The following is a 23,322-nucleotide window of genomic DNA, read 5'->3' on the forward strand; positions in this document are numbered from 1 at the left end:
ATTAACGTAGCTAGAAACAATACTAACGGTTAATCATTTTCTGTAGTCACGTGCCGGTTGATGTGCGTGATAAGTGGATTAGTGAATTAATGGATAGTATGGATTTTCCGCTCACCTTTGGGGCCTTTAACCAGCTTTATCTCCATTATTTTCTCGGTTATTGGCTTTCTTCTTCTTACATATAGGCGCACAATAGATCCTGCCTCCTTTAACGCCTCAACGGCTTTACTGTGTGTCACATCTTGTACGTCCACATCATTCACCCGTAATATACAGTCATTAACCCTTAGACGAAAAGTGTAAAAGAGAAAGGATTTACGAAATGCAATAACGGAATACAGAACAGAACTACTTTTGTTAATTAAATAATGTAAAACTCAATAAAAGGAATCGGTCAGTAGTTTGTGGCCTCTTGAATCAGGAGCACTTTCACATCAAGTGCCAGCCTGAGGGCTTAGTCAGACGAACGTGATATATGTCCATGCAACGCACGTGATTTTCACGCGCCTCGCACGCACCTATGTTAGTCTATGGGGCCGTGCAGACAGTCCTATATTTGTGCGTTTTTCGCGCATCACAAGGAGGCACTTCCGTGGGTCGCGCGTGATTCGCGCAACAGCAGTAAAAAGTATGATTGAAAACAGAAAAGCACCACATTCTTTTCTGTTTACAAACATACAGTGTCATAATGATGGCGGCTGCGCGAAAATCACGCAGCCGTGTATCATTTGGTGATGACACATGGAGCTGTTAAGTGCCTTTTGCGCGACGTTTTTTTGCACGCGCAAAACGGCACGTTTTTTTGCACACGCAAGACGCACACGCTCGTGCAAGTTGCTTGACCAAGACAAAGGGTATGTTTACAGTACCCTCCCTCTCCTCTATAAATCGCACGGTCAGCAAATTTGCGCCCTAAAAATCCCTGACGGATTCCATTTAATTGAGCATCTGTAAAAGTTGATGTATATCAAACAAACTTCTATCTTAAAACTCTATAAAATCAGTCTGCAAAACAAAAAGGTTGTAGAATTATGCCACCATTCATTCAGAATAAAATTGAAAAAAGCAAACACAGTAAATGATGTCTAAGGATATGTTGTTGTTTTTTTTAAATATGATATGGGAACAACAGGGTATTTAAAATCCTTTCAAATGTATACATTACATTTGATTATTGTGCCAATACCAAAAGAGGAGCAAATATTTCTAATAATGTAATACATAACTATTTTAAATTTAAGCAACAGGCAATTTTCATATATAAAAAAGGGGGTTCTTTACCAACCAGACTTCCAAAATAAAACTAAAACATTTGTATAATTTGGCATTTTATTGCTTGCTAGTCGACATTTATACGGAAGCGCCACTGTGCAGAGAAAAACGGAGAAGCTCATACAGCGCTAAAGCATGGCTGCAGTCTTTTCAATGTCAGGAACCTAGCGATATACCATCACTTGTGTGATGGAAATAACCCTCTAATGGATATTGTAAATTAACACACGGTAGTAAACATAAAAAGAAAACAATTCCATTAATTCTTCCCTTAATATGCTGGTTTCCTTTGATCTTATTCTGTTGCATATTGCAATCCAATATGTGAGGAAGATTTCAAGCATGGTTCTGTGTGTCCCAGCAGATCAGCCACCCCCTCCCTCACAAACCGCACATCAGATCGCTCTCTGGCAGGAAGGTAACCAGGAACGTAAATCCATCAGCCGTCTGCCAGATTTCTGCAAACCGCACGCAGAAAATCCTGCAGTCTGACCAACACTGTGTAGGTTAATCTACTTTTATCATTCGGAGGAGATGCGTCAAAACGAATATAAAAAGGACAGAATGTCAAAATTTGTTACAATATACTATGTGACAAATGTGAAAATGTGTTTTAAATAAAAAACAAAAAAAACCGATGCAAAGTGTTTATAGAACCAATTCATTTCCACCTCTCATTTTTCTAAGGACCTACGGAAAACGAGAGAACCAACCTGATAGTTACCATGGAAAACTACTGCAATTTTCCTTTGCATCAGTTTTTATACATCTCCTCCAGTTTCTTTTAAAGTTTTAGAAATAAGCAAGTAGTTTGTTGATAATTGAGAGGAGATTCAAATATTTATAGACAAAACCCAAAAGGTAAAACCCCGCCAAAAAAATGTGATGTACATACAACATGCTACAAATGACAACATAAATATATACCAAGTCTAATTGGCAAAATACTGACATATAAAAGACTATGCTTTGAGCCCCTAAATTCCACCTACCGTAACCTTCCATCTTGAGCTGCTGCACCACCAGAAATAATTTTTGTAATAAAAATGCTTGTATCCTCTCCAATGTGTGGATTATCCGTGCCTCCAGCAATGCTAAAACCGAGCCCTGATGTGCCCTGAAACAAACAGTTGCCATTTACATAATGCCTAATAAACACAAATGTGTCCAGACAGATGCAGAGAAAGAGAACGGTCGGTTGTATCCATATTTGTCAGTAGTGTGTGCACGTCGTTTGTATATAGGTTTACTTTTATGGGGAGAATATGGTACTTATATGAATTATTCTAAAACATGTTGAACAAAAAGGACCATGTGACTAGCTGCGTTGGCTAACTTTAGTTCTGTATCCCAGACTTTCCAAAAATAGAAACGGTATGAAGAGGACATACACTAGTGTGAAAAGGGACTAAAGGGGCAGAAAAACACAACTACAAAGAGTATTCTCAGTTGAATATTTGACTGGATGGTTCTGCAGGACACCCAGTACAAGTGCACGTGACAAGCTACAATACAATGACCACGCACAGCAGATCTAGTTATTAGGGTAGGACACTTCTAAAATGTTGCTGCGTAAATAGAACATTATTCAGACTTTACCCTTTCAAGTGTGATTTCTTCATATTCATAATCTGTATCAGTGCCATTCACCTGTAAAACAACAAAAGATCTTAGCATGGTTGTGAAAGCAGATCACAAATCTAAAAACGGTCAAATCTGAAACAAACTAACAAACGGAGCATTTCCACAAAAACTCAATGAGCAGTAGATGTGAATCTCGAGCTCGTCTCAAGTTATTACGTAGCAGATTTCACCCAACTGCAATGCAGGATGCAAATTTCCACGTGGATTCATGTGAAAGTGTATTTTTTTTAAAACCCGATCACCATAAACTGCGAAATCTACGCCGAAAACCTGCAGGGATTCCGTTACATCTGAACTTGGCCTTAAAGTGACGCTCCAGCTTACAAGGATGACTAGAACGACAATGTTAATAAACTTAAAAAAATATATATCTTTGATTCAGATTTGCAGCAACTTATTTTTTCCCTACTATGCAAGTGAATGAAATCACCTATTGATCCCTGGTAGTCGACAGGATCTGCTATTCTTAGGGCTAATTCACACGAGCATGTTCTGTCCGTGGCATATGAACCGTATGTCGGCAGTATTTCCCAGACTGAACACACTGCGGGGAGCTGGGCTCTAGCGTCATAGTTATCTATGTTGCTAGGTGTCCCTATCACATTGCGGAAAGCTGTCCTGTACTGTAATCATGTTTTCAGTTTGGGACAGTTTTCCACAGCGAGGCAGGGACTCCTAGCATCATAGAGAACGATGACGATAGGAGTCCGACTCCCTGCAGTGTGTTCAGTCCGGGAAATACTGCCGAAATACGGTCCGTATACCACGGACTGAACATGCTTGTGTGAATTAGCCCTTAGGCTGAATTCAAACTGCAGTATCCGCTTGTCGTATGCAGCGGGAAAGCTCCCAGTGCATACAGCAAACTTATCCATAGGCTCCCATTCATCCATCAGTAAACCATTCGCTGCTGTGCTATTCCATACAGAGGCATCTTGTTAATAATGTATACTGTGCAGTATAAATTATTATTAGTTTCTTTAACATGTGAGTTTATGGATGAGGGATGTCACTGTAATCCGTGTTGGTGTTTACTTGCCATCAATTGTCATCTTGTGCAATATTCTCTGCAATACACTGTTTAGCGATGTTTAGGTTGTGTTTGCACTTGTACACGTTCACACTTGAAAATAGGATTACGGTTTAACCTGCATATCTAAAAGTCTACGTAGGTCAGAAAAGTATATTGATTGGTGAACACCATTTTGTGGTTGTGCATTCCCATTTGTTGTTTTTTTTTGTGCATTATATGAATGTTGACACTTGAATAAAGCTGTATATGCATTTGCACTGTTAACCCCTTAACGACCGGCGTATAGGGATTTTAAGTTGGTCGTTTGGGGTAGTTCTTCTGAAGCGTCGGCTTTTCACGTCGGCACTTCAGAAGAACTTTTCTGGCATCGTGCCGGGATCTCCTGAAGACCGGGCTGCTGGTAACAGCCTCGGGCTTCAGGGCAACGATCGGAGACCACTAGCAGTGGTCTCCGATCATATTTAACCCCTCGGATGCGACGCTCAATAGCAAGTGCCGCATCAGAGTGGTTTTGCTAAATCTGCCTCTGAAGCCAAGGCTGTTAGCAATAGCCTAAGGCTTCAGAGTGATGATCGGAGACCAATAACCGTGGTCTCCGTTCACATGATCACTGTGAGAACCATTCAGTGATCACAAAATGTAAACAAAGTATTTCTCCTCACACGTGTTACTCTGTATGAGAAGAGACAGAGAGAATTGTGAATCAATGACACTAAATGACTGAAAATCTAATATATAAACTTCAATTGTATACCTAGGCTAGGTTTGGTCTAGTGTTAGTCTAGGGTTAGCCTAGGTTTAGTCTACCGTTAGCCTAGGTTTAGTAAAACGCCTGAATTACGTCTGAAAATAGGTCGTGTGAACATACCCTTATACTGCGTTCCATCAGTGTATAGCAAAACTGTTAAACCTTGGTGACGAGCAATTTTCGAACACCTTTGGTATTTAGGGGTTAATGACCATATTTACACGGCCCGACGAGGAGCGCGTGAACGAGCGCCTATCAATGAGACAGCTCGTTGATCGGTGTGCGTTTGCGCCTTTCACAAGGTGCTAGTATGGGGATGAGTTACTCCGATCGCTCGTCCCCATACATTATTATAATGTCAGCAGCGCGTCTCTCTGTTTACACAGGGAGAGGTGCTGCCGAAAACGATAATAATTTGGGCATTTAAAACGATACAATAAGCCGATGAATAAGTGTTTGCTCGTTCAGCAGCTGATCGTTGCCTTGTTTACACAGGGAATTTATCGGGAACGAGCGTTCTGTGAACACTCGTTTGGCCGGTGTAAAAGGACCTTAAAGAGGCTCTGTCACCAGATTTTGCCACCCCTATCTGCTATTGCAGCAGATAGGCGCTGCAATGTAGATTACAGTAACGTTTTTATTTTTTAAAAACGAGCATTTTTGGCCAAGTTATGACCATTTTTGTATTTATGCAAATGAGGCTTGCAAAAGTCCAAGTGGGCGTGTTTAAAAGTAAAAGTCCAAGTGGGCGTGTATTATGTGCGTACATCGGGGCGTTTTTACTACTTTTACTAGCTGGGCGTTCTGACGAGAAGTATTATCCACTTCTCTTCAGAACGCCCAGCTTCTGGCAGTGCAGACACAGCCGTGTTCTCGAGAGATCACGCTGTGACGTCACTCACAGGTCCTGCATCGTGTCAGACGAGCGAGGACACATCGGCACCAGAGGCTACAGTTGATTCTGCAGCAGCATCAGCGTTTGCAGGTAAGTAGCTACATCGACTTACCTGCAAACGCCGATGCTGCTGCAGAATCAACTGTAGCCTCTGGTGCCGATGTGTCCTCGCTCGTCTGACACGATGCAGGACCTGTGAGTGACGTCACAGCGTGATCTGCCAGAAGCTGGGCGTTCTGAAGAGAAGTGGATGATACTTCTCGTCAGAACGCCCAGCTAGTAAAAGTAGTAAAAACGCCCCGATGTACGCACATAATACACGCCCACTTGGACTTTTACTTTTAAACACGCCCACTTGGACTTTTGCAAGCCTCATTTGCATAAATACAAAAATGGTCATAACTTGGCCAAAAAAAATAAAAACGTTACTGTAATCTACATTGCAGCGCCGATCTGCTGCAATAGCAGATAGGGGTTGCAAAATCTGGTGACAGAGCCTCTTTAAGTGTAAGTGTTTATTTGTGCCCTACAGCAGGAGCAGTACAGCAAGCGGGTACTCCTGACATTCTCCTTTCAAAAGCACAAACTTGCCTGGAGCAAACAAAAGTTGACGTATTTGTTTTTAATCAGATTTTAACACTGCTGCAATTCTGTTGAGCCAACCACTGTGAGAATGAGATGTGATACTACACAAATTACTAATAAAACCACTGGGAAAACATCCAATTATATTAAACGTCACAAATACTAAAAATGTAATGGACAGCTTTTGTTGATCAAGAAAAAAACAGCAAGAAAAGGTCTGGGATGCCAGTAGCCAAGCAATAGTCACCCACTCATCATTGGTGACTTCAACATCCCCATTGATAACCCAATCTCCCCATCTGCCTCCCAGTTTCTATCTTTAACCTCGTCCCTAGGTCTTTCACAACGTACTAACTCTCCTACACATGAAGACGGGCATTCACTTGACCTGGTCTTCTTCCGGCTCTGCTCAGTTTCTGACTTTATTAACTCTCCCCTCCCGCTCTCTGACCACAACCTTCTCTCCTTTACTATCAAATATTCTCTGCCTCCTCAGGTCATGCCTACGTATCAGACATACAGAAATCTACATGCCATTAACACTCAGAAACTCATAGACAGTCTGCAGTCCTCATTGTCCCCTCTCTCTTCCTTCTCCTGTCCCAATCTGGCTGCCAAACTTTACAATAATACTCTCAAAAATGCATTGGATGAAGCAGCCCCCCCTACACTCCGAACCACCTGACAAAGACGACGACAACCCTGGCAAACACCTCAATCCCGCTTTCTTCAGCGGTGCATGAGATGTGCCGAACGACTGTGGAGAAAAGCGTATTTGGCTGCAGATTTCCTCCATTACAAATTTATGCTCAAAACTTACAACTCTGCCCTTCACCGCGCCAAACATGTCTATTTCACTTCTCTCATCTCCCAACGATCTAATAATCCAAAACGCCTCTTTGATACTTTTCACTCCCTCCTTAGTCCTAAAGTGCAGACACCGATCACAGATCTCAGTGCCACTTATTTTAAAGTTAAAATTGACAACATCCGGTATGATATTATCTCCCATTCCCCTAGTAACATCGATCCCCTTCCCTCCCGCACTCCCTCTTCTTCACTTTCAGCTTTTGACCCAATAACAGAAGAAGTCTCTAGGTTCCTCTCTTCTCGTCCTACTACCTGCCCTAGTGATACTATCCCTTCACACCTCCTCCAGTCCCTCTCCCCAGCTGTCACTAGTCACCTGACTAAAATATTTAACCTCTCTCTTTCCACTGGTATCTTTCCTTCCTCTTTTAAACATGCCATTATAAACCCATTACTGACAAAAAATCAACTCTTGACCCATCCAGCGCTGCTAACTACCGACCAGTCTCTAATCTGCCCTTCATCTCCAAACTCCTGGAAAGCTTGGTCTACTCTCGCCTTATCCGCTATCTCTCTGCTAACTCCATTCTCCTTACAATCTGGTTTCCGCACTCTACACTCCACAGAGACTGCCCTTACTAAAGTCTCAAATTATCTTTTGGAGGCTAAATCGGATGGTAAATACTCTCTCTTGATTCTTCTGGATCTCTCTGTAGCCTTTGACACTGTAGACCACAAACTCCTACTAACATGCTCCACTCTATTGGCCTCAAGGACGCTGCTCTCTCTTGGTTTTCCGCCTATCTCTCTGACTGCTCGTTCAGTGTGTTATTTGCTGGTTCTACTTCTCCTCTTCCCCTTGCTATCGGGGTTCCTCAGGGATCAGTCCTAGGTCTGCTCCTCTTTTCTCTCTACACAGCCCCTATTGGACAAACCATCAGCAGATTTGGCTTCCAGTACCATCTCTACGCTGATGACACCCAATTATATGCCTCTTCCCAGACATCACCCCTGCTCTAATACAAAACACCAGTGATTGTCTGTCCGCTGTCTCTAACATCATGTCCTCTCTCTATCTAAACTGAATCTTTCTAAAACGGAGCTCCTTGTGTTCCCACCATCTACTAACCTACCTAAAGTGGATGTCTCCATCTCTGTGTGTGGCACTATCATAACTCCTAAGCAGCACGCCCGCTGTCTCGGGGTTATTTTTGACTCAGATCTTTCCTTTACTCCTCACATTCAATCACTTTCACGCTCTTGTCATTTTCACCTCAAACATCTCCAGAATCCGCCCTTTTCTTACGGAGGAAAGAGCCAAAACTCTCATTGTTGCTCTGATTCACTCTCGTCTTGACTACTGTAACTCATTACTAGTCGGTCTTCCCCTCACTAAACTCTCCCCTCTCTAATCTATCCTCTATGAGCCAGGCTCATATTTATGACCAACCGCTACACCAACGGCTCTACCCTGTGCCAGTTACTGCACTGGTTGCCCATCCCCTTCCGAATAAAATTCAAACTTATTACTCTCCCCCGCAAAGCTCTCCACAGTGCTGCACTTCCTTACATCTCCTCACTCATCTCTGTCTACCAGCCTACTCGGGCTCTACGTCCTGCCAACGACCTTAGATTTAAATCCTCCATAATCCGAACCTCCCACTCCAGTCTCCAAGATTTTTCTCGTGCTGCACCAGTCCTCTGGAATGCGCTACCCCAGACAATCAGATTAATTCCCAATATTCACAGTTTTAAACGTGCCCTGAAAACAGATCTATTTAGACAGGCCTATAACATTCCCTAATCTGATTCCCTCCCATGGCCCCCCTTTTAGATTAGTCATCAGAATAAGATTCCCTCACACTCCTTCTCTTCATGTCCGTCATACACGGATACTGGCTGGTGACCGGCTCATGCAGCTTTATGTCACCACCCCATGTGTATAAAAAATGGCTGGACTATTGTACAGAACTAACACTGTTAAACTTTGTGTCTCCCTTATTTCCTCATAGATTGTAAACTCTTGCGAGAAGGGTCCTCACTCCTCTGGTTTGAATTGTAAATGAACTTTGTCACTATGTAATGTCTGATATTGTTTGTTTCATGTTCCCTCTAAATTGTAAAGTGCTGCGTAATATGTTGGTTATATATAAATAAAGATTATTATTATTATATTATTAATAGACCGCAGCTAATTATTTTTCTCCCTGTTCATTTGGCTGTATTTGTAAACGGCATGTTTTAGTCTATCCTACTTTACTGCACGTTTGATACAAAGTAAACATATAATTTGCTAAATAATGATAAATCTCAAGTGCATTGAAATACGGCAAGTGGAAGTCTTTGATAACAGACTGCAAGCTAATAAGACTTTTCACACGTGTCGACATTTCCGTTTTCCTGCATCATCATAGGCAGAGACTCAGACGCACAGTGCTGAACATATCTTATAGGTAATACTATCAGCTTTGTAACAATCATGTATTTTGTTTCTCCGAAAATAAAAACTATTTTTTCACAGGAAGACAAATGGTTCAAAATCCAGACCAGGTCCTTTTCAGTTATGAAACAAAAAACACACGAGTTGGTTTCCTTTGAAAAAACTTTTAAAAGCACCCTTTAGTCTAAGACTATATTAAACTCACACTTGGGCCTGATTCAGACGAGCATGTCTGTTTTGCATCTACAAAAAACGGACTGTATTTAACGCATTTCAGTTCAGTGTGCCATCAGCGTTTGTTCTGTGTGGCATCAGTTTTTAGTTCTATACTTTTTTCCTCAACAGTTCTTTAGCAACTGTTGCGTGAAACAGTGATAGCACGCGGCTGATGTCTGAATCGCCCCATTCAATTGAACAGCTCCGTGTGCGGTCCGTTTTTTTTAACGTACAGCACACAGATGTATACGTTTGTCTGAATAAGACCTTAACATTACATAAAATAAATTTCGTTATTCTGATCAGTCAAGTTGTTAATATTTATAAGTTCTATTTCTTCTCTCTCTAGCTTTCCAAAGTCACAACCACTATGGTGACTACATTCGGTTGTCTACATCGGCCCCATAGCCATTGAATAGAGCAGCAGCGCACATGTGCGACCTCCACTCAATTCAAAATTCTCCTCACTGCGATCAAGCAGCAAAGAGAAACAGGGGTCGGGACACCCGTTCTAGTGATCATTGGGGGTTCCAGTGGTGAGGCCCCCAGCGTTCATACATTTACCAACTATCCTGTGAATAGGTGATAAATGTCCATTGTGGGTAAACACCTTCAAAATGCTGGAGCCCCATAGCAAACTTTTGAAAGAGTTACCTGTCCTCACCTTTCACGTCTTGGAGCTCTTAAAATTTAGCTGCAGGTCTTCCCTTATCAGTGTAGGTTCCTAGGTCATAAATACCTACTTAATTGTCACTAAATTTAAAATCGATACATGTATAGATAACCCCCCTCTCCCAAGGAGTGGGGTGAAATCTTTCTATGCTGTGAATCTGGGTGATTAAAAGTTAGTCCATTCTTGAAAAATTGCTGAGGTGTTGAGACTTCTTGTTCTACTGGTCATCTATACAAGTCTGTGATCAAAACTCTGATTGCGGTCTCCTTTCTAGAAGTTTTCTTTTTTACATAGTGCGGCTTTCCTCCAGAAAAAGATCTATAGATAGATATGGATAGGACCTCCCTGGGCAGGGAGGGTGGGAAGTGGAGGCTCCCCGAGTTTCCAAGGTGGTGGGGGCCCCAGGGCACATCTTGTTTTTTCCTTCCATCGGACATATACCTCAGTCGGAAGGTAGCCCACTGTATAAGCGCTGTGCCCAGGAAAGCACTGTTCATATATGGAGTGATGTCAGGGGCTTTCAACTAATGAGTCCCTGGCCAGAGAATTGCATGCGCTCTGGCCGGGGACTCCTATCTTGGGAAAGCCTTTGACGTCACGGTCCATATACGTACAGTAACGTTAGAAGTTTTAAGATGCCGGAAATCCCAGCCAGAGCGTCGACAAGGCTCTGTCCGGAAATTCTACTCCAGGAGGAAGCCCCAGACGCTACTGTTCATATACGGACAGTGACCGTAGGAACTTAAGATGCCAGGATTGCTGCTCAGAGCGTTGGCAACAATATGTCAGAGATGCCGCTCCTGGAGGCAGCTTTAAAAAGGCCCTGTTCACACTGAGTTTTTTTACGAGTTTTTTGGGGCAGAAACCGCGCCAAAAAACTCCTCAAAAACCGCCCGAAAATGCCTCCCTTTGATTTCAATGGGAGGCAGACGAGTTTTTTTTCCACGAGTAAAAAAAACTCGTCGTGGTAAAAAGAAGCAACATGACCCATCTTGAGGCGGTTTCCGCCTCCAAAACCCCATTTCAATGAGTCAGAAAGAGGAAAAAAAAACCTCGGCGAGTGTTTTGACGAGTTTTTGTCAAACCACTGTGCAAAAACCTACTGGAGCAGTTTTTGCAGGAGGAATTTTCCTCCTGCAAAAAACTCTGTGTGAAGATGCCAAAATACCCAGTATTCTACGAAGTTATTCCATCTTTAAAAAAAATAAAAAGGTATCCCAACGTATACCAGCACGACAGAGGCCAAAAGGATACTCTATTGTCCTCCGGTAGGCTAATTGAGCCCTATGGACGCATTTAGTGTGTACGTTGAGAGCTTTCCTGTTGTACACAATAAACTAAGAGAAAAAACTAGATGTGAAAGGGCCTGAGCCAAAGCTAGGAGTGGGTTCTAAACACAGAAAAGGTGCAAATCTCTCCACTATACTTTTTCTCTGCTTAAGTTCCACTCCTAGTTTTGGCTTACAAATAGTGATGCAAAATAGGGCCAAAAAAACCACACACTTCCACGTGAAAATGAACTTACAGAGAGATTAACTTTTTTTTAACAAACTGCTTAGATATTTCAGTTACTAAAATCCTGATAACATGCTAAGCAAAGGTCCATTTAAATCATGGCTGTTTGCCTGGAATGTGGTCACATTTCAGGTAAGGCTGTGTTCACATCACCATTGCCCTTCTGTTGAGGAGTTCCATCAGAGGTTTCCGTCGGGTTAACCCCTCAATGGAAAGGTAAACTGAAACCTCATCTTCCGTTTCCCTCACAATTGATCTCAACAGTGATGGAACCGTTGCTAAATCTAAAGGTTTCTGTTTGTCACAGTTGTGACAGGGTTTCGTTGTTTTCACGGAATAGAGCAGTCGTATGAGCCAGCTTCATACGTAGCTGTATTACAGCTAACGCCTTGCTCTAACACCCGGGGTTGGAGAGAACGCAGATCCCGGCTGTATAACCACTTAGATGGAGTGGTCACTATTAAGCGTGGTATCGAAGACGTTAGGCAGAGGTGGCCCCTCTCTGTCACCCCTTCGCTCCCTTGCCACGAGATTGTGTGATGCCGATGGGTTACATAAGTACTGCAGTGTATTGTACGAACGATCAAATGTTTAAATTGGTACTACACTTTCATCAAAAGTGATGACATATCAAAAGGTTTTATTGGTGGGGTCCGGGTGCCGAGACCTCCACCATTGCTGAAACGAAGGTGCAGAACCGCTCAGCTGAGGGCTTTGCTCCTTCGGATGTTATCAGCGCTCATGTCTATGTAAGCCATCTTCAGCTTGACATGGAGTGCCGATCACAACCAAAGGGAACAAAGCCCTCAGCTGAGCATTTCTGCACCTTTGTTTCAGCAACGGTGGGGGTCTCAGCATCCGACACCCACCGATCCCAACTTTTGATATGTATCAAGGGCAAATCTAAAGTTTGATTAAAGTTTAGTTGCTCTTTAAGTCCCTATAGTATACTGTATGTTACAGCCGACACTTCTCAGTAACGAGCAGTAGCGCGATTCCGCTCGTTTAACCCGTTAAATCCCACAGTTAATAGCGACCACGGCATTTAAATAGTTAGAAAGTGGGGGCCACCCCCTCTAGCAGCTTATCGTGCCCCCGCAATGCAATCGCTGGGTGGCGATGGCAGCCTGGGGGCCTTATGAAGGCCCCCAGGTCCGCCATCTTTGTGCTCCTATTAAGCCCTGCATCTAGCAGGGCTTAATAGAAACCTGTCAGAAAGACGATACACTGCAATATATAGTGCAAGCGATCCAACAATCGCTGGTTCAAGTACCCTAGGGGGACTAATAAAAATAAAAATATTAAAAGTTTTTAAAAAAAAGAAAAAAAACAAAACAATTTTCCCCCTAGGGCATTGTAAAAAAAATAAATAAATAAAACTTAATTGGTATTGATAGAGCATATATATATATATATATATATATATATATATATATATATATATATACATACACATACACACACATATATATATACCGTGTTTCCCCGAAAGTAAGACAGTGTCTTACTTTCTTTTTATCCCCAAAAGCCCCACTATGTCTTACTTTCGGGGTATGTCTTATATTGTAAAAAAATTGTCGAATTTATTTATTTTTTTTTTTCACAAACTTTATTTAACTGTTTTACATTTTTTTTTTTAGTCCCACCAGGGGACTTCACTATGCGATGTGCCGATCGCATATATAATGCTTTGGTATACTTAGTATACCGAAGCATTATTGCCTGTCAGTGTAAAACTGACAGGCAACCTATTAGGTCATGCCTCCGGCATCGCCTAACAGGCAGATGCTGAAGGCAGACCTGGGGGTCTTTGTTAGACCCCCGGCTGTCATGGAAACCCGACGGCGACCCGCGATTTGTTTGCGGGGGCGCCGATCGGGTGACAGAGGGAGCTCCCCCCTCTGTCAAACACATTAAATGCCGCTGTCACTATTGACAGCGGCATTTAATGGGTTAAACTGCCGGAATCGGCGAGCGCTTCGATTCCGGCAGTTGCAGCAGGAGCAAGTGCAGGGGACGGCGCGGTGACGTATGGAGAGGGGGGCGGCGCGGAAGTGGGCAGGAGGCCGCAATACCCCCGTGTTTCCCCGAAAGTAAGACATATGTCTTACTTTCGGGGTACGGCTTATATTAGCCGACCCCCCTGAAACCCCCGATACGTCTTACAATCGGGGGTGTCTTACTATCGGGGAAACACGGTATATATATCAAATTGTAAAATAAATAAAAATTAAAAAAAGCCTCCAGAACACAGCTAAATTGATGTTATTTTTTCCCATTGCACCCACAACTTTTTAAACAGTTTTCAGTGCATTATATTAAAAAAACACATCAGTATATGCCATTTTTATTGTTTTGGACAGCAATAATCTGTAATCAGTAAAGCACATTAGCAAGTGTACCCAATTTAGGTATAAATGAATAAACATAAAATGTTCCCACAAGACTTACATAAGGTGGAGTGTCCAGATTATCTGCATTTACAATCACAGGTGGGGGATTTGCCTAGAAAGAAAAGCAAAATTAAAATTAGAAAAGTTTATTCTTCAACGGCAAAAAAAAACCAAAAACTGACTGGCTACATAAAAAGGATATCGTAAAAAAATTTGAAAAGTAATAAAATGCTATGTTAGGAAGCAGAATGCTTTCAGCAGCTCAGCAGGATTAAAAAAAAAAAAAATAATTAAAAAATGTAATGTATTTTTTTTTTTTTACATGCTTTTAGTGGTGTTTTTTTCCAAAAACACCACTAACGAGACACAAACAAAATGTTTGCATACAAATTTATGTATACATTTTTATTATTTTAAAATAGACTCCCACAAACATCTGGCTTTAGCATTTTAGCCTCCCCATTACAAAACCGATGACAAAAAAAAAACCACTGCTGTCTGGTCACTCTCTCTGCCATAACAGGCAATCACTAAAGGCAGACCTGGGGGCCTTCGTTAGGCCCCCAAGCTGCCATAGAAACCAGAAGGATCCTCTTTTGTTCTACTTCGGGGGAATGGAGTGCTATGTACATGTTTATCGTAAATGTCGGGAGAATTTGCAATGTACACTATAAACGTAGGACAATCACGCGATCTGAATGGGGCCTGAGTCTTAAAAAAAATAAATATATATATACTTTTTTAAAATAGTACGGTCCCGAAAGCCTAAATTGGAACGGTTTTTTAAAGGGATATGCCACCGTTAAAATCAGTGGGAGTCCGACCGCTGGGACCACCACCAATTGCCAGAAAGGGGGACACCATACCCCATACTCGCCAGCTGCAAGAGGGCAACTAGGAGGCGTTTGAAGAGAAAAGAGTCTGGGCATGCGGGGTGCCACTGAATTAAAAGTTTATGGGGCTGACGCAAACAGCCGAGGACATCGCTACTCAATCTTCTCCTCACTACAGGGGATGTAGATAGGTGATAATTGTGCATTCTGGGAACACCCTTTAAGGGGTTAAAAAACATTATGACAATCTTAAAGGGGTTCTCTTGGATTTTTTAATTTATGGCCTATCCTTAGGATAGGTCAGCACTATCAGATCAGGAGGGGTCTGACTCTCAGCAGCCACACCAATCTACTGACTGAAGGGGCCGTGGCATTCGTTGCCACAGCCTATTCACAGTTTACCAAGCATAGCGCTGTACACCTCCGTAGCGGCTGTGCCTGGGACTGCTGTTCCGGTCTCATTTACGTGACTGGGATCAGGCTGCAAAGAACTGCAATCAAAGGTACAGCCGCTACGGAAGTGTACGACGTTGTGCTTGGTAAAAACTGTGAAGAGCCAGAAGGCGGCGAATAACGCGGCCCCTTCAGTCAGTTTAGCAGTGGAGGTGCCGGGAGTCGGACCCCCCCTTGCATCTGGTATTTATGACCTACCCAAAGGATAGGCCATCAATATAAAAGTCCCGGAGAATGCTCCATCATGTTATGGGCTGCAAGCAGCCAGAATGTTAATTCAGGGCTATGCAAGGAATATGGAGCTCTGTATAAAAAACAAAAACAAAGCTCTGAACGCAATAAAAGATAACTAAAAAAAATTAGCCAGTACTGAATTTTAGATTAACAATATGTTAAAAAGGTGAAGATTTACTTTAAACACCTCAAATGTTGCGAATACATAATCTTTTCCTTGTACTCTCAATGAGACTCTTTTCACATGTGTGCTTGTATTTCCGTTATTCTTATCTGTCATAGGAATAGAATAATGAAAATGACAGAAATTTTGGATCTGTCAAATGAAAGACACCGATGGCGCCCGACGGAACCCATTGACTTCAATGTATTCTGTCTGTTTTTCTTCATGGTGTACAGCATTTTAATGAACAAAATATAATTTTCTCTGGCACTCTTGACCGGATCTGCGACATCGGCTCATAACGAAGAATGTAAACACAGCCAAAGATTAAGTGAACACGTAGTGGAAATGCTGTGGATTTTCCGTACGGATTTGCAGACAAAAATACTGGTGGATTAAAAATATGTCATCTACATGCTGCAGAAGGTTGCTGCACAAAAATTGACCTGCGGTGCAGATTTAAAAAATTGCAGTTGCTGATTTTTACCCCTTTCAATGAGGCGTAAAACTGACATGTTACACATTTGTTTTTTGCGAGAAATTCGCAGGCAGATTTATAAAGAAAACAAAATGTGGCTTACATTTTACTGTATTTATGTATTAACCGCTCGAAGACATAGCCTGTATTGGCCTTAACCCCTTCCCGCTGTGGCCACTTTTGACCTTCCCGACAGCCTTATTTTTCAAATCGGACATCTGTCACTTTATGTGGTAAGAACTTCGGAATGCTTTTACCTATCCAAGTGATTCGGAGATTGTTTTCTCGTGACATATTGGACTATGTTAGTGGAGAAATTAAGTCGATAAATTCAATATTTATTTGTAAAAACACCAATATTTAGAGAAAATTTGCATTTTTCTAAATTTAAATATATCTGCTTGTAAGACAGCCAGTAATACCACTAAAAATAGTTACTAGTTAACATTTCCCATATGTCTACTTTATGTTTGCATAGTTTTTGAACGTCCTTTTATTTTTCTAGGATGTTACAAGGCTTAGAACTCTAGCAGCAATTTCTCAATTTTTAAAGAAAATTTCAAAAGGCTATTTTTACATTTACCAGTTCAGTTCTGAAGTGGTTTTAAGAGATGGTGCTCCTTCTGCAGCAGCACATGCAGCGGCCTCTAAGCTGGCAGGATATGCGAGGCCCTCATCTGCTACACCAAGTAAGCCTGCACCACTAGTGGAGACTTCTAACCATACACAGGGTCCGGCACTGGAGGGGAACGCTGAGGTGAGCGCTGATGAAGCATGTGGAGGACAGTTACTGGAATTGGGTTCTCAGCCTGCAGTGAGTTCCTGCTCATTATTACCTCCTAACACATTGCCTGTGTCGGGGAAAGGTGAACCCTCCATGGATTGATGTTTTTCTGGCCATCACTAAATGCAATACCACGTTATCTTCCATGTCACTGCAGTTGGGAGGTGTATGTGAGGATGTGGGGCTTATCCGACATGATCTACAGAAAGTGTCTGACAGGATGTTGGCGTTCGCAAGATAGAAGATGCCATTTCATTCGTGCAAAGAGATATTTTGAAACATGACCGCACCATTTTGAATTTTCAAGCTAAGGCGGATGATTTGGAGAATAGACTCAGGCGTAATAATGTTCGATTGGTGAGTTTGCCTGAACACACAGAGGGTAATACCAACACTGAATTAATTGAGACGTGGCTGAAATCTACTTTTGGTGATACAATTTTGGTGATACAATTTTGTCCCCCATGTATGCTGTAGAACGTGCTCACAGGGTCCCCACGAGACCACTTCCGCCTGGGTCAGAGCCGCAGACAAGAACTCTAAGGACGCTGTAAGATGGCTTGACCGCAGTGAGCGTTGTATCAGAAATGCGGATGGATAGATGGTGGAACAGGTTTAGCTATATCTTCTAAAATTGTTTTTCCAGGGAGCCGGTTGCTCCGAAACTGAAATGCTCCTTAGATGCTGATCCTACGGACTTTCCTTTGAATCAAGGAGTGGTTACAGGACGCTGAAGTTTACTTCGTCTGAAACATGTCGTCCAGGTTCAAGGAGGACTGGTGCCCTAACTTGCGTTGGCTAAAGCAGGTCTTTTGGCATATGTGGGTTGTTCTGGTTTGGGGGGAGGGGGTGTTGGGTAATTATTTGGGGTTCTTCCAGAGTGTGCATACTTGTTTTGAATATAATGTGTGTCTGTGTCGAGATTGTATGACAATGCTGTGTTACTCCTGTTTAACTATTTGCTGTAAATCTTATGGCTCTTAATGTCACGGCCATATCCTGGAATGTTCGGGTCCTTGGAGACCCTACTAAACGTACGGCTATCTTTGAGTATGTTAAATCCCATTTTCCTGCAATATTATGTTTACAAGAAACGCATCTCTCAAGGGATAGAATTGCAACTATACATCGTGCATGGATGAGTCATGAATATCACTGTTCACACCTGTTATTCGAGGGGTGTCAGTCTGATGATGCATCGTTTGATACCATTTCAGTGTCTTCAGGTTGATATTGAAGTGAGGGGAGATATGTCTGTCTTCATTGCACTATATATTCTATACAATATATAATTGTTGGAGTTTATATTCCGCCTCCCTTTAATTATGACGTACTTAGAAAGGTTTAGAATTTTACTGGCATTAGACCAGGTATACCGTTTGTCTTGCTCGGAGATTTTAATAATTATACACATCCTTATTGGGATAAATTTAATAATGACGGAGCAAGTGTGGACAGTCCAATAACTTTTTTGGTTCTTTACTTCAGGAGGTGCAGCTGCTGGATTTATGGAGAATAAAACATATGCATGATAAACATTATTCTTGTTTTTCTAGCTCACATAATCGCCTTTCCCGTATAGATCTTGGGTTGGGCCCTGCCACTATAGCCGGAGCGATTGTAACTGCTGAATATCTACCTAGGGCACCCTCTGATCATTCTTCCTTATTGTTGGTTATAGCTCTATCTCAATGTACTAAAACGAATAGGACATTGTGGAGGTTGAATGCCTTTTGGTTAAATATTATAAATGTTTCTGATGTGCTTAAAGAGGCTCTGTCACCAGATTTTGCAACCCCTATCTGCTATTGCAGCAGATAGGCGCTGCAATGTAGATTACAGTAACGTTTTTATTTTTAAAAAACGAGCATTTTTGGCCAAGTTATGACCATTTTTGTAGTTATGCAAATGAGGCTTGCAAAAGTCCAAGTGGGTGTGTTTAAAAGTAAAAGTCCAAGTGGGTGTATATTATGTGCATACATCGGGGCGTTTTTAATACTTTTACTAGCTGGGCGTTCTGATGAGAAGTATCATCCACTTCTCTTCAGAACGCCCAGCTTCTGCCAGATCACGCTGTGACGTCACTCACAGGTCCTGCATCGTGTCAGACGAGTGAGGACACATCGGCACCAGAGGCTTCAGTTGATTCTGCAGCAGCATCAGCGTTTGCAGGTAAATAGCTACATCGACTTACCTGCTAACGCCGATGCTGCTGCAGAATCAACTGAAGCCGATGTGTCCTCACTCGTCTGACACGATGCAGGACCTGTGAGTGACGTCACAGCGTGATCTGGCAGAAGCTGGGCGTTCTGAAGAGAAGTGGATGATACTTATCAGAACGCCCAGCTAGTAAAAGTCTTAAAAACGCCCCGATGTAACACACATAATACACGCCCACTTGGACTTTTACTTTTAAACACACCCACTTGGACTTTTGCAAGCCTCATTTGCATAACTGCAAAAATTGTCATAACTTGGCCAAAAATGCTCGTTTTTTAAAAATAAAAACGTTACTGTAATCTACATTGCAGCGCCTATCTGCTGCAATAGCAGATAGGGGTTGCAAAATCTGGTGACAGAGCCTCTTTAAGGTATTGACAGATTATTTTTCTGAAAATGTGGGCACAGCGAATACAGGCATGGTATGGAATGCTATGAAAGCTACGCTGAGAGGATGTTCGATTCAGTTAATAAGCAGGGTCAAATTGAAAATTAAGAAGTTGGGTGATCCTCTTAGAGATAGGGTGTAACAGACTGAGGCGACACGTCATGGATAATACCAGTACGTCTTTGGCTGATTAGGGGGAAGCTCAGGACCTACTGAAGTCCCATCTAATGGAAGTAGCGGCGAATAAGAGGAGACCGCGTTCTTTTACGCAGAAAGGAAGAAGGCGGGACATATGCTTGCTATGGTTGCGAGAGCACAGTATGGCCAAACATATATTGCAGCAATTCGAAATACGGAGGGGGACCTGGTGTCTGGTAATGCAGAGATAGAAGATGTGTTTAACCCCTTAATTGAAATGCATCTGCTTGTAAAACAGACAGTTATACCACCCAAAATAGTTACTAGTTCACATTTCCCATATGTCTACTTTAGATTGGCATCGTTTTTTGAACACTCTTATTTTTCTTGGACGTTACAAGGCTTAGAACATAAACAGCAATTTCTCATATTTTTAAGAAAATTTCAAAAGCCTTTTTTTAAGGTACCTCTTCAGTTCTGAAGTGGCTTTGAGGGGCCTATGTATTAGAAATCCTGATAAAACACCCCATTTTAAAAACTAGACCCCTCAAAGTATTCAAAACAGCATTTAGAAAGTTTTTTTAACCCTTCAGGCATTTCACAGGAATTAAAGCAAAGTGGAGGTGAAATTTCATTTTTCTTGCTGAATTTCAATTTTGTTCAATTTTTTTTCTGTAACACAGAAGGTTTTACCAGAGAAACACTACTAAATAATGGACTAAAACATAAGCCCTATAAGCAAAGAAGCACCTAGTGCATTTATAGTCTACTTATTTATTAGAATATATTTTAGGCAGCATGCCAGGTTTGAAGAGGTGTTGAGGTGCCAAAAAAGTAGGAATCCCCCAATAGTGACCCCAATTTGGAAACTACACCCCTCAAGGAATTAATTTATGGTTGTTGTTACCATTTTGATAACACAGTTTTTTCACAGCTCTTATTTGAATTGAGCTGTGAAATGAAAAAAATTCAATTTTTTCAAATAAAATGTCATTTGTGATCAAAATTTCTTATTTTCACACAGAACAAAATACCCCATTTTGTTGCCCAATTTGTCCTTAGTGTGGCAATACCCCATTTGTGGTGATAAACTGCCGTTTGGGCCCATGGAAGGGCTCAGAAGGAAAGGAGCGATATGTGTTTGTTGGAGTCCAGATTTTGCTGGATTGGTTTTCGGGTGCCATGTCGCATTTGCAGAGCATCAGAGGTATCAAAGCAATGGAAACCCACCAGAAGTGACCCCATTTTGGAAACTACACCCCTCAAGGAATTCAAATATGGTTGTTGTTACAATTTTGACCACAGTGTTTTTTCACAGCATCTATTTGAATTGAGCTGTGAAATGAAAAAAATTCAATTTTTTCCAATAAGATGTCATTTTTTATCAAAATTTCTTATTTTCACAGGGAACAAAATACCCCATTTTTTTGCCCAATTTCTCCTGAGTGCAGCAATACCCCATTTGTGGCGATAAATTGCCGTTTGGGCCCATGGGAGGCCTCAGAAGGGAAGGAGCGCTGTGTGTTCTTTGGAGTGCAGATTTTGCTGGTTTGGTTTTCGGGTGCCGTGTCGCATTTGCAGAGCCCCAGAGGTATCAAAGCAATGGAAACCCACCAGAAGTGACCCCATTTTGGAAACTACACCCCTCAAGGAATTCATTTATGGGTGTTGTGAACATTTTAACCCCATAGTTTTTTCACAGAACTTATTTGAATTGGGCTGGGAATTAAAATAAAATTTTTTTTTTTCAAATATGTAGTTTTGGCTGAAAATGTCTTATTTCCACAAGAAACAAAATACCCCATTCTGTAGCACAATTTGTTCTGAGTGTGCCGCTATACCCCATTTGTGGTGAAAAACTGCCGTTTGGGCCCATGGGAGGGCTCAGAAGGAAAGGACCACCATTTTCTAGTGCGAAGTCATGTATGCAGAAGCCGCTGAGGTACCAGTACAGTTGAAACCCGCAAGAAGTGACCCCGTTTTAAAAACGACACCCTTAAGGCATTCATCTAGAGGTGTAGTGAGCATTTTGACCGGAGATCTACACCCCATAAACTGTAATGTGGGTTCTCCCGGGTATGGCAATACCCTACATGTGGCTGTTATCAGCTGCCTGGGCACACAGCAGGGCCCAGAGGGGAAAGACGAGGGGGGATAAGCTGTCTGGAGTGCATCAGGGTAAGTAAAATTGGGGTAAATTATAAACCAATGGATGTATGATAAATTTTAAAACACTTTTTCATACAGAGCTCTGGTTATTCGGGACACGTGTCACATTGATATATTGTGTCATCCCTTATCGCCCTCTTATAGCAGACTTTGCACCTCTTTTGACTTTTTCCCTTCTTGCCAGTTTGGGGAACTTCTCCTGGAAAGTGTTGCCCTGGTACGATGCGTGTGGCCCCGCTTCCAGAAGTACTGGGTGCCCCCCCCTTCTTGGTCCCTAAAGATTAGGTTCTTGATAACCACCTCTTGAAATTCCAGGAAAGTTCCCCTCTGGCCTGCAGATCGATGTAGCACGTACACATTGTACAATGCCATCTGTATGATGTACCCGGCCAGCTTCTTATACCTCACAGCATAGCGCTGTAAGGCTTCAGGACTTGATCTGACAAGTCCACCTCTCCCATGTAACTATTGTAGTCCAGGATGCAGTCTGGTTTGGGGGTGGCCTTTCCTTCATATATCCTAAACCTGTAGGTATACCCTGATGCACTCTCACATAGCTTATACATCTTCACGCCATACCTTGCCCTCTTACCCGGCAGGTACTCGCGGAATTGAACCCTCCCTTTAAAATGTACCAGGGACTCATCAATAGAAATACAATTCTCGGGGTTGTATGCTTGGGAAAACCGGGCACTGAAACGGTCTAATAGGGGTCTCCATTTATACAAACGGTCAAAACTGGGGTCATCTCGGGGTGGGCACAGCTCATTATCAGTATAATGTAAGAAGCGAAGTATTGCCTCATTTATTTATTTTTTTAGGTTACAGTTCAGTTCTGAAGTTGCTTTGAGGGGCCCATATATTAGAAACCCCTATCAAATACGCCATTTTAGAAACTAGACCCCTCAAAGTATTCACAACAGCATTTAGAAAGTTTATGAACCCTTTAGGTGTTTCACAGAAATTTAGAGCAAAGTAGAGGTGAAATGTAAATTATTATTTTTTGTCAGAAAATCCTCTTTATACCATTTTTTTTTTATAACACAATTGGATTTATCAGAGAAACGCAACTTAATACGTATTGCCCAGATTCTGGAGTTTTGAGAAATATCCCACATGTGGCCCTAGTGCGGTAATGGACTGAAGCACCGGCCTCCGAAGCAAAGGAGCACCTAGTGGATTTTGAGGCCTCTTTTTTATTAGGCACCATGTCCGGTTTGAAGAGGTCTTGTGGTGCC

At 42.1% G+C, this 23,322-nt stretch overlaps 1 protein-coding gene across 27 annotated transcripts in view; it reads right to left on the reverse strand.

Annotated features, from left to right (window-relative positions):
- DLG1 (discs large MAGUK scaffold protein 1) overlaps positions 1 to 23,322 on the reverse strand; it is a 247,776-nt gene that overhangs the window by 83,318 nt on the left and 141,136 nt on the right. For all 27 annotated transcript variants that reach the window (XM_075861717.1, XM_075861714.1, XM_075861712.1 and 24 more), the window contains 4 exons: positions 14,283 to 14,336; positions 2,872 to 2,922; positions 2,265 to 2,389; positions 116 to 285 (listed from right to left, as the gene is read on the reverse strand). In XM_075861717.1, the coding sequence (XP_075717832.1) occupies positions 116 to 285; positions 2,265 to 2,389; positions 2,872 to 2,922; positions 14,283 to 14,336 (400 nt within the window). The remainder of the gene's footprint in view (positions 1 to 115; positions 286 to 2,264; positions 2,390 to 2,871; positions 2,923 to 14,282; positions 14,337 to 23,322) is intronic.

This window comes from Rhinoderma darwinii, chromosome 4 (assembly GCF_050947455.1).
Source record: "Rhinoderma darwinii isolate aRhiDar2 chromosome 4, aRhiDar2.hap1, whole genome shotgun sequence".
Classification (NCBI taxonomy): domain Eukaryota; kingdom Metazoa; phylum Chordata; class Amphibia; order Anura; family Rhinodermatidae; genus Rhinoderma; species Rhinoderma darwinii.